The 12,722-nt window shown below is 38.6% G+C and overlaps 1 protein-coding gene across 6 annotated transcripts in view; it reads right to left on the bottom strand.

Annotated features, from left to right (window-relative positions):
- Positions 1 to 719: 719 nt before the first annotated feature.
- The window catches only part of DCLK1 (doublecortin like kinase 1), a 415,491-nt gene continuing 403,488 nt past the window's right edge, over positions 720 to 12,722 (bottom strand). For all 6 annotated transcript variants that reach the window (XM_007495323.3, XM_007495321.3, XM_007495322.3 and 3 more), the window contains one exon: positions 720 to 6,704. In XM_007495323.3, the coding sequence (XP_007495385.1) occupies positions 6,647 to 6,704 (58 nt within the window). In that variant the 3' untranslated portion in view covers positions 720 to 6,646. The remainder of the gene's footprint in view (positions 6,705 to 12,722) is intronic.

Raw genomic sequence — 12,722 nt, forward strand, 5'->3', positions numbered from 1 at the left:
GATCTGCAGTGGCTTCGAACCTTAGCGAGAGTTTGGGGCACAGTCTTTAAAAGATCAGGGGTGATTTCAACACTTGGGCTACAAAATGGGAAATGGCAATAGGAGTACAGATGGACAAGTTAGGGAATGATGACCTCATGTGTAGGTGCCAGCATATGTAAGAGGACTGGCACCACTCTCCATCCATACAACCGACCATTGTGCCTAGCGACTAGCTTATCTTTGAAACTATTAATGTCCATAGGAAAGGGTATGGTGGTCATGTTAAGTCTGGCTGTTTTCTCTAAAGCCACCATTGCCTATGGGATGCCCAGTGGGGAGATTCTGTTCCAGTGTCAACAAATTACAGGTTAGTGGGCAAGAGGGCAGTGCTATTTCTCTTGAGAACTAGCATACATAGTGTGAAGGGGGTAACAAAGGGTGGAATGGTATTTAATTTCCCCATGTTTATCCAAGCCACAGTCCCAGGCAGGATATTTGGAGGAGGAGTGGGAAGTATGAAAAAGAATTCTTTTTAATGATGCCCACCAAACATTCTGCTACATAGGATATGTGGGAAAACAGCAAAATGGTTGCATGACAAATTTTTAAAACCTCATGTGGAAAAAATTCCCTATGTGTGCAGCTGGATGCTTCCTCCTGGGCCACGTTGCTACAAATGGAACTAAAATGCAATTTTTGCTATGATGGCAACAGAAACTGAGGATGGACACTGTAGCTAAGGTATTCCGTAGTGGTTTATACACCAAGTACTACTATTTTTATTAATTTAAAGAACATGTTTTACATAAAAACAAGCAACATCAAAAAAGCTGAGTTCAGAAATGAACATAATATATCACAGATGATTCCATTCCACATTAACCTACATTTGTTAGCATAAACTGAGGGATTAGAAAAAATTGGACCTCATTTCAGCTTTAATCATTGATACAAATCATTTGAAAGTTATTTCATTAGTCTCCTGAAAATTAAAGATTAACCTCTGTCATCTGATCCACCCAGCAACTGTTAAGTTCAGTATTTTCAAAGGAAACAGTTAATTTTGTCTTGCACAGAATTGAAACCATTCAGAGACTTGTTTGAATGCAGTGAGCTCCTTGCATACCTCTTTAGCATGCATGAGAAAAATACTACTTAATTTCACACTCAACTAATCCTTTAATAATTTTCTTTCAGTCAGGATGAAAAATGGTATTATTAATTTCCTAATAAAATAAAAAAAGTTACAGAGATGTTGCTAACCTTGGACCAGTTTTGGTTTTTTTTTTCTTTCTGAGAACACACCAAAGAGTGAAAAATTGTCCCTTGGGAACTATTCAAGACCTTCTTCTTACCATACTTTATTAGACTTGAATGAGCTGATACTATAGTGTCTTTATTATCACTTAAAAAAAAAAGACTACCTTCTTTTAATATCAACAGGGATGGTTTCTGGACAGATGTTACTTAAACACACAAACTATGTTCACAGCAAAATGAAACAATTTTATATTCAAGTAACATTAAGGATCTTAATTATATTGACACCCCCCACCCCCAAAAGAAAGAAAGAAGTCCAGTTAAGTTACAGGTAAAATTGAATTTTAAAGACTGCTGCCCCCTCCCTCCAGGGGAGGATGAAATTAGATCCCTTGACTGCCTCAGTGGGCCAAAATATTGCAGACTTCATGTTAAAAACACCTGCCATTTGGAAGCTCACTGAAAAATGGTCATGGGAGCTGCAATCCTGAAGTACAACCAAGGAAATTCAAAGAGGCATCCTAAGCCTCTACACTGAATTTCCTGTTTCCCACCAGTTTATGACCCTTAATGTTACTGGATGATAGGTTATGTTTGTACCATTTGAAAAAAAAAAAGCCCCCATTAAAAGCACCCCCAGAGTCTTTTTTTTTTTCCTAACATATTTGGTGAGACCATTCTGTATGTTCTCACACAGAAACATAAGTTAACTAACATTTTAAGACATCTTTGCTGTGGCTAAGAATTCAGGGTGAAGTATTTGAGCAAGTATTTTGAAAAATTAAAGATACTTCCTTCTAGGATTTCCATTCCACCTTAGCCACCAATCATAGGAGTGCTTTTAATGAGTATTTTTGCCTAGCAGAATTAAATGGCTCCATGAAACTCTTATAGTTTAATGTGTAAATCCATACTCCACTATTAAATAAGCATATGTGTGACCTTCTATCACTGCATGCAAAGTGATAGCCTATTGGAGAGGATTCTTTCTAATTTATAAAGGGATTGGGCTGAGAATACCAAGGAAAGCCCTACCCTCTGATTTGCCTATTCAAAGTCCTTGCAAATCTTTGAATGGATAACAAAGTCAATCAAGCACTTCCAAATCTTCTTTAAAAATGATTCACAAATTACAGAAAGAAATATATCACCCATACCACAGGCCAACTGACCTGGGTGGTGATTTATTTATGGTTTAAAAAAAAAACCCTATGCAAATGAATATCCACCCTCAAGCTAATATGTCTGATTTTCTTGGTGCCCTTCTATAACTGTCAGTAAAGGGCCAAAATGAATTCTTTTCTTTTCTGCAGGGAGAGCTGGGTGGAGGGAGATGAGAAAGCAAGCCCTCCTTCACCCCCTGGTTGAGGCAGTACATGCCAAGTTTCAGCCGGGAGCACATTTTTTATGGTCAAATTAAAAACCTTTGAAAATAGGAGTTTGTAATGGAAATGCTGACAGACCCTTGACTAGAGCAGGGCTCGCGGGTACCACAATAATGCTAAGAAAGATCTCCCTCACCACAATCTAAACTCAATACAGGGGATACAATTTTCTAATGTGGCCCATTGGCCAGCAAATAACAGTGATTTAATGTACTTGACCTGTGGTCATATGGTAGCACTGTGACCCTCAGAGCCCATTTTTCTTTTTTCTTTTTCCTTTTTGTTCCCCTCCCTGACTGAAATATACCTCAAAGGGCAAAGGATTGCAATTTACCTTTCATTCATGGATATATTGCTTTCATTTCGACAGTGCTTGACAGGTTGGCTAACCACCATATGCTACTGTACTACCGGACTGGGCTGTGGTGGCGGGCCCCATTGAATACAAGACGCCAGGCTTTTTCAGTAGTTTATTCACAGGGTTCTTGTTGGTTATTTTAGTTAAATGCACCACATGGAAAGTAGATGAGGGCTACTGTATAAAGCAATAACATTTTTCAAAGACTTGAATCTCTCTTTTCCCTCTAACAGTCTGAAGCAAATCACATATTGGTTGATTGTTAACAAGTAAAACGGTTTCTGCTACAATGTGAAGAAAAGAAAATGGATGTGTTCATTAATATGAACAGTTCGCATTGACAAAGATGATTTACACAATGCATAATAAAGTAGCTTTCCCTTAACTAGTACACTACTCAACCACAAAGCAGAATCTCAGAACTCCCTTGAAAATGTCATATTGTTATTCCTTTGCTCTAAAGGGAAGACGGCTTCAGTCATCTATGTCACCGTCATAAATGATTATCAAGACTTAGGGAAAAAAAGATCTGGAATCACTGGTAGGGTTAGAATTTCAACTTTTAACTATAGACTCATACTTTCATAATGATAATACACTGAATTTTTCTGATTGGTGCAACAGAAAGGAAGATGAATTTGGTTATAGAAATTCCTTGCAGAAGAACAACACATAGCTATTTCAAATGGAAGATCATCTTGGGATTAATTTTCTGGAAACAAAATCGGGAAACAAAGACTAAGAAGTGAAGCAGTTTGCATACACCAATGTAATTGGCACGCTTTGTGCTTTTATGTTAACCCTCTGAGTACAGCTATGCTCTCTGACTTACTGGACCTAAATAAATGCCAATCAAAATTGCATTCTGTGGGATGACTCAATATTCCTTCTCAATAAGCTGGGTACCTTTTCTTCCACAGTTTATTTAGCATACATCACTCAGAATTGAGGTATCCTCTATCCCCAACACCATTGGGTTCAGGCACCAAAGCTGCATACAATCTATGGAGTGATTCACAGACTTTGTTGATACAAAGGCTTGACTGAGTGGGGCACCTACTCTATACCAGATGCTGTTGAAATACATTTAGTGCCATCCCCCCAAATAGAATTTATAAACGAACTGATCCCAAGGAAGAAAGGAAAAGCACATTTATTCTAGAGCAGACTGCTGTTTGGCCATATGATTCTTCCTATTCTTGTGTTAGGAGGTGAGGCCAATTAAATGACTATTTCCAAGATTTATAAAAGTGTTTTACTTCATCGGTCTAGAGAAGGCGATTTTTTTCTCACCAGATCTGTGTCTTCAACTACCAATTAGGTTATTGAATGAAAAGGTACCGCAATTTCTAGCTTTAGAATTTTGTCATCCAAATCAAAGGTTTTAATCTACTCAGAACCACACCAACATGGATTCTTTGGGTTCTTTTAATTGAGCTCTGAAAATACAAAGGGGAACCCTTTACTCTTCAGAAACAATTCATTTACTTTAGCTTGTGATCACATGTGCTGTGACCTCAGGCTCTTGAAAGAAAAACAAAACTCCCAATGAAGTGTACATTGCTGACATATATGTTAGGATGACACATACTAAAAAAATTAAACTTAATAGTGGGAAGGTAAAATGCTTTGGGACACCGTGCCACCAAAAGCACTGCAGTTTAAATATGGAAATGTTGAAATATTGACTATGGTGCATGAATGAAAGAGTAAAAAGTATACTCTGAAGATCATTTTCTATTGGAGGGGGGAAAAAAAGACTAGAGAAGCCAAACACAAAATTCGGAGCAAAATTTCTGCTACTACATACACTATCTTTTAAAACCCTTAAGGGAAGAACATCAAAAACACTGTGAAAAGCAATTAATGTACAAGTCAGTCAATGCAATTTTGCTAAAAGATATGATTCACTGCTTCCTTCTTTACAAAACGTGGAGCTGAAGAGGACCTTAGGAGGTTATTTGGTTCAGCCTCCTGCCTCCAAGCAAACAAGGCTTCACTCTCCTTTGAACATTGCAGTGACTCGATCTCAAAGGAAAGAACTAGGGACATATGAAATCCCATTGCTCAAAGATTATATATGCTACTGGAAATTCACTAGAGACACAGCATGAGAGAAAGATGCATTTACTAAGAGCAGAGAATAGGAGTGAAAAACAGACCCTAGACAAGAATTGGCCTATTGCTGGGGGAAAAAAGAAAAGAATTTCTATGTGAAAGTTGTTGCCAGATATGCCAGGAAGCCATAGCTGGCGATGGTTGTTATGTCCTCATAACAGTAAGGCTCCTATCTAAACCTCCCTCAACTGCTGATGTGTTTGGTATTACCAGGGAGAGCCTGGGTAAGTAGTCTAAAGCAATGCATGTGGTTTAAATCGTATCACCAATATTTTTGGTTAAAAAAGCATTTTTATTCTTTCTCCTTTTAAAGAAAATTCAGATTCATCTTTCTACTTTCTTTCTCCCCTTCAGCTAAGCCTTCAGCTACTGTCTTGCAAAGAAGGCAAGATCCCCCCTCCCTTTATCCCAGTTCCCCTATATATTGGTCTTATGGTATATATACATATCTCAGAGCAGGAGGAACCCAAAGTGATGAAGAGCTGGATCATTTTCCATCTTTGCACTGGAAATTCCAGTGCTCCAGAGAAACTGGCAAGGTTATTGCTTTTTTCTCCCAGTATTTTGTGTTTTCTTTTTTGTAGAAAAAATGTGATTCTGATTAGATCCTCACACACTAAGATAAAGATGGGATATAACTATTCCCAAGAGTCTACATTGGCACTAGCAGCAGATGATGTGGAAGCAGCATTTACAGGGGCATCAGCACACCATCATAAGTAGACTTGTTGGGGGTGAGCACCACCTAGTTCCCCTGACATGAAACCAGTTCCCTCCATTCCAGGAGCCAGACCCCATTGGGACCGGCGTTGATTAGCTATCATGAATCCATTTGCTTTTCTAAGAGGAGTGTTTTATTTCTTATACCCACCCATGTTAGGAAGCTGCCATTAACCCACAAAGAGGGAGGAGCAAGATTATATTCTGGATGTCTGGCTTAGTTACTGACTCTGCTTCACCCCAACTATCCAGATTGACAGCACTGAAACATCTGTGTATAAGTCCAAAAGGCCTGAATAATTCCCTAACGAGGCCTCCCGATATAATGTTAAAGAAATCGATGCACTCAGAGGGTTAACGTGTGCTATAATGACATACTGCAGATCCTAGCTTGGCTGATGAAAACATTCATTGCTTCTATCTTTAAAAAGAAAAAAAAGTAATTGCAAAATATACTTAACCCTTTGAGGATCCTATTAGCAGCAAGTTGCCATCTCAACAAAAAACGTGTGTCATCTCATTCATCATAAGGAAATGGGTTCAAAATGACCATAAGCACACTTTTCTTTTCTGTCATTCAAACATTTTAGTGCCAGATAGATCAGATGAAACTTTCACACAAGTTTGGAGAATTTAAGAGTCTCAAAGGGTTAAGCAAGGGCTGTGGTTTTTGTAAAAGGGTTTTTTTTTTAGGGTTTTTTTTAGTTTTTTTTTTATTAAAAGGGTGAGTTAGGTGAGCGAACAGTCTCCGATGAACTTGGTGAATAGTCTTCCGATTCAGAGTTGAGTTCAGGGGGAGCTTGCTGTGCCTTATACCGGCTCCTCACATCCTGGTTGCGTCTTCGTCGGAAAACCTGCCTCTCCTTATCAAGAGCGGTGGTCTGGCAGGGGCATAAAATGAGAAAGAATAAAATTAGGCTGGGCGAAAAATTCAAAATGAATGCAAACCATCCCCCTTCTGGAGTTGTGTGAGAAATATGGGAGAATATGCAGGCCTCATGAACCTGTCCATTTTCATTCAGTCTGGTTGACAAAGCAGGTCATGCTGCTTCACAACTTATACAAACACAGATCCCCGGGACTGAAGAAGCAGCCCGGGCATCATCAAGTGTGTGCAGCATGGATGGATGCCATATGCTTAACTTCTGGGGGACGTTAGTTCCATACAGTCTGAGATTCAGATTTCAACTCAGTTACATACAGATTAACCTCTGCCCCCTGTAGTCTAGCCTGAGAGTTACTGACAAACTCGAGCTGTAGGGCTGTCGGTGTGATGTGACCTAAGGTAAGCTGGTGTAGGGTGTGTTCATCAACATTCTAGCTGATCACAATGAAAGGTGATGAAACCATCAGACATGGTGGCAGAGATGGGCTCTCCCCCAGCCCTCTCACTGCTCTGCCTCTAGTTTTTTTCTACTTCTTTTCTTTTCTTTTCTTTCCTGTTTAGCTGTTTGAGGACTAGTGTAACGGATTAGGATTGGTTTAATTTTAATAAGGCTAATTGTTGCTTTAAATAAAACCAAACTGAAGCGGGACCACCCCCACTGATTCTACCTACACGTTTATATGATAGATTCCTTTTTGGAAGCCTCTGTCGAATTACATAGCTTTGAACATCCTGGCTCTCCCAGTCATCCTTCTCTTACTTGAACCTACTACCAAGCCATAAGCTCATGTGCCTGATAATTGGCTCCAGTCCTGGAAGTGACTGTGACATCAGAATTGGAACCTTATGACTTCACAAGAGATTTAACAGGTGTGGGAAAGGGAGGCAGAGTCTCAAAAAGAAAGCTTAAACAGAGAGAGAAGAGCAAGTAAAAAGACCAAAGAAAAATATCAAATGCACATAAAAGTTGAAAGTTTCCTTCCATGAAAGTCCTTTTAAAAAGGATGTAGCCTAGAGGTTATTCTGCTTTCAGGAGATTATTTTTCTTCTACTGGGATATATGCCACCATTTTTCCTCTTGAAAATTTACTGTTAACTTCTTCAAAGAACAGAGATAAATTTATAGCCAGACTAGTTCTGAGAACAAAGTGAGGACTAAATCCTTCATTCAACTGCAGAATAGCATTACAGCAATCTAAGATCTAAAATAGGGCAATCAAAGCCCCCAAATGAAGTAATAAAGAGAGAAAGGGAGACAGTGTATAGAATGAGTACAGCAAATGGATTAGTTAGGCTGAATTGCTCCTTTTTTTCCCTATCTAGGCTCTGTATAACATTGTTAGAAATCAATGAGGAAGATAAACTTTAATAAGTCAGGTCTAGTTTCTAAATAACAGGGCCAGAGTATTAACACAGTGATGTTTACCTTTGACTCCTTTACTACATACTGCTCGACCCTCATATATAATTCTCGATCTCATGCCTACTGATTTTATGATCATTTTTTGTTATCATAAGACTAAATTCCTCACTTTTATTTAAACATGGTCAAGAAGTGGATATGTATATACAAGTGTTCCCAAGAAATAGTCTATTTAGTCTGAATCACAACGATCATTCTGCAGTTAATCCCAAAGTCAGACACTCTCCTCTTGGTAATTAAAATATTTCTACTTCAACCTTCTGGAGAAAGGAAAAAAAAACTCTGCCATAAAATTGAATACTGATCTTTTGCTTTAAAACTGGATACAGAATGGAATTTAAAACATAAGTAGTTGGAAATACCAAATGGAAGAGCTAAAATAGGCCAGGCAAACAATAAGAAAAAGGAAACACATTTGAGATTTTAAAAATATCTTTGAGGACTTTTCTCATAGTAACTGTCAAGACCACTTTTCTGACATCACTATTATATTTCCTGACTTTGCTTTGTTAAACACTAAAAATCCTTGAATCACTTTCTGGATTTTCACCTTCCTATCAGTTTTACCTGACCTTCACCCATCCAATAACCCTGACACTATCTACCAGGATCTAGGACCCTGCAACTGCTTAGCAATTGGGCTTGTTTTACAGGCCCTGATAGGTTTAAAGTTGAATTTCTCTTTGGATTATTCTTGTTTCTTCCCTAATGTTCTCTTAACCCCATAGGGAGATTTCTCTTTCCAGCTTCTTAAGAGTGATACTTAACAGTGGACCTAGATAATAGTCTCTTTACACTGAATGTTGTCCATTTATTCTATTCCCCCAAATTCCATCCTTTTAGCTTTTATGAGATTTGTAGTTCAGCTTCTAGGTTCCTTCCCTTCCTTTATTTTTAAGGTTCAAGGTTGAAGATGATCCTATCAATCAGCTATCCTTTTAATATTTGTTCTTGAGGGGAAAATATTATGATTCTATGTGATGGGAAATATAGTCTGATTACTGTATTTTTGGTATCAGAGTTATACAGCTGCAAAATCCTCTAGGGATGATCTGGTCTAATGTGCTAATTTTAGAGACAAGGTAATGAAGCCCAAAGCCAGTGGCCAAACTAAAATAGAAACGGATCCCAGTGGCTTGAAAACCACAAATGCACATTATATGGTATTGTATTTTTATTTATTTTGCTAGACATTTCCCCATTACAATTTAATTGAGTTCTGCCATTCTGGGAATTATACCAGAGTCTGACATCTCCAGGTTAAGCTTTGTGCCCCAAGATCACACTACTAGGAAGCAACAGAATGAAGGGTTTGTCTTTCCTTATATTGCCAGTTCTGTCAACATTTCCCACATCTCTCCTCTTCTCATCATTCATTCTGCCACCAACTTATCTGATCATGACCAGAATGCTGTAATATTTTCTTATTTGGTTTTCTCACAGCCACCTCCCTTCTTCAAACTATTCTCCACAAAACAGCCAGAATAATTTTCTTAAGGTATATAAATTTAACTTGTATGCCACTTTCCTGCTCAACAACACTTTGGTGGCTTGCCACTGTCTTATTCCTAGACAAGATACAAAACTCCTTAGGCTACCATTGAAATCCCTCTACAATATGGCTTCAGATTTACTTCATGATATCTATCCTCCAGTCAAAGGGGACTATTATCTCTTTTCTTTGTCTTTTTTCAAAAATCCTTACCTTCCATTTAAAAAGCATTGTATATTATACAATACAACTTCTGTATATTGGTTCCAAGGCAGAAGAGCGGTAAGGGCTAGGCAATGGGAATTAAATGGTTTGTTCAGGGTCACACAGTTAGGAGGTATCTGAGGCCAAATTTTGACCCCAAACCTCCTGTCCCTGGGTCTGGCTCTCAATCTACTGAGCTACCCACCTGCCCTCTATTTCCTTTTCTTCTAACTCAACCTGCCATCTCCCTCTTCTGTGAATGTTCATAAACTGCTTCTCATATGCCAAATGTATTCCCTCCTTATCTCAGCCTCTCAGAACTCTTATTTTCCTTGAAGGCTTAAATCAAGTGTCACCTCTACCATGAAGCCTGCTTTAATCCTCCAGATGTCCAGATGTTGTCTCTCCTTTTAAACTGTGTATTTCTTTATGAATTTCCTTCTTTCTATCCCTAGAGCTTAGTATAATGCCTGGCACACAGTAGGTATTTAATATTTATCGACTCTTCAGTTTTCCTTGTATTCTACTTAATTGTGTACATGCTTGCTATATCTGCTCTTCCCTTCACTGCCTAAATAACCCCTTTCAGTAGAATAAACTCCTCAAGGGTGGGGACAATTTCTTTGTGCCTTTTGTTTACTCAGTTTAACTACCTCAGTGCCTCACACACTGGTACTTAATCAGTGTTTGTAGTTAGTCATTTTTTATTTCTCCCTCTGCCACCATTCCAGTTCTATCAATTCTTTCTCTGCAATGTTTCTTGCAAGCATTTCTTTTCTGCTAAATGAGACTAGTCTAGGTCTTTATCACCTCATAGTTGGATCAACATATTTCTCTTAATCTCCTTTCTTCATCTCTCTATCTCCATCCATCCTTCACATTGTTTCCTGATTATATCCCATAAATACCATTTCATACTAATCTTTTTAAAAGCATACATCTGACCTCCTTAATTCCCCTTTCAATAAACTCCCAGTGGCTCCCTATTACCTACAGGATGAAATATAATATCCTCTATATAGCCCTTAAAGCCCTTCATAATTTGTCTATGTCCTACTTTTCCAGTTTTCTTACACCTTTCCCTCCAGATACTCTTAAATCTAGGGATATTGGTCTCCTTTTCTTGAACTAGACCCACCACCTCCTGCTTATTTTTATTGGCTGTCCCAGACATTTAGAACCCTTTCATTTCTCATCTCTGTTTCCTATCTTCCCTGGTTTTCTTCATGTTTCAGCTAAAATTTTACCTCCTGCATGGAATATTTCCCAGTCCTCCTTAATCTTAGTGCCCTCCCTCTCAAGCTTTCCCCTATTTATTTTGAATATATCTTATTTGTACATAGTTGTTTGCGTGTTGTCTCCCCCATTAGACTGAGGTCTTAAGAGCAAAGACTTTTGCCCCTTTTGTTTTTTGCCTTTCTTTGTATCTCTAGATAGACAGTAACTGCCTGGCACATTCTAAGTAGACCCTTAATAAATTCTAGTTGACATGTACATCTAGTTGATATAATATATCCCATTACCTGCCCTGTTGGAGAAGGGGAGGAGGGAAGGGAGGGAGAGAACATAGATCACAATTGTCAGAAAAGGATTATTAAAAATGATATTGACATAAACTGGAAAAGAGTAAAAATGAAATTTAAAAAATTCTAGTTGATTGATTAATTTCATCAGGTTATTCTCTTTCTCAAAGTTTGTTAATGGCTCACCATTATTTATAGGATAAAGTCCAAACTCTTAAGCATTTAGTCTTCTACACTATTTGACCGAATCCCAATTTTCCCAGTCTTATCTTGTGAACTTGAATCTTCTACTCAGAGCAGATTGTGAGTCCTCTGAATATGCCTTGCTCAGTACTGCCTCTACAATCTTCTTCAAGTCTTTCCCCTCATTTCCATTGACTACCAAATTACAGCCCAAATTCTCTAGCCTGACATTCAACTTTTGTACAGAATTGGGTTCTGGTTCACTTGATCTCAGAGGCTCTGAAACCGACCTATTTAGCAATCTGGTGAAGCCTGTGGACTATTTCTCAGAATAACATTTTAGAAAACAAAATATATAAGATTATGAAGGAAACCAGTAATACTGAAACATGGTTATCCAAACATGTAAAAAAAAAGTTTTACAGAGCTCAGGTTAAAAACCCTTGTTGTAAGCAAACCAAACCAATTATCCTCTGTATATACCCACGTCTCTTTCTGTTTCTTGTCTCCCCGCGTCATCCGTCAACATTATAACTATCTATTTCCCTCAAAGAATCATATATCAGCTCCTTGAAGGCAAACATTTTTGCTTGTATCCCCAGGGTCTAGCATACAGGGGGGTGGGATAGAGACCCAGCCTGACATCATTGACATGGGGAACTCCTAGATAAGGAGACTCCCTCAACCAATGCAGCTTGGTAAATTCTTCCAAACTTCCAGTCCTAGGAAGTCCTGTAGTGGCTAAGTGCCTCCCATAGGGCCACTGGGCGGATGGTACTTGTGAGAGGCCAGAACTGCACACAGGTCTTCCTGCCTCTGTGGCCAGTCTCTATCCATTATAGAGAGAGTCTCTCAGTATTACTTTAAAAACAAACAAAAACCAACCCCTTACCTTCCTTTATAGCACCAATATTCTAAGGCAGAAGAGCAGGAAGGAGGACTAGGCAATTGGGGTTAAGTAATTTGTCCAGGGTCACTGCCTAAGGCAAGATTTTGAACCCAGGTCATGCAACTCTAGGTCTGGCACTCTATCCCTCTTCTACCTAGCTGGCTCTCAGTATTACTTCTGGTTCTACTAAGCTTTTAATACCTTTGTTGAAATGAATTTAAGACTTAGCTCAAATGCTTTTTTGGCCCCTGAATTAACTCTCCTTCTGGTCTTATATCACATAAAGATCGACAAGGGAA

This window comes from Monodelphis domestica, chromosome 4 (assembly GCF_027887165.1).
Source record: "Monodelphis domestica isolate mMonDom1 chromosome 4, mMonDom1.pri, whole genome shotgun sequence".
Taxonomy (NCBI): Eukaryota; Metazoa; Chordata; class Mammalia; order Didelphimorphia; family Didelphidae; genus Monodelphis; species Monodelphis domestica.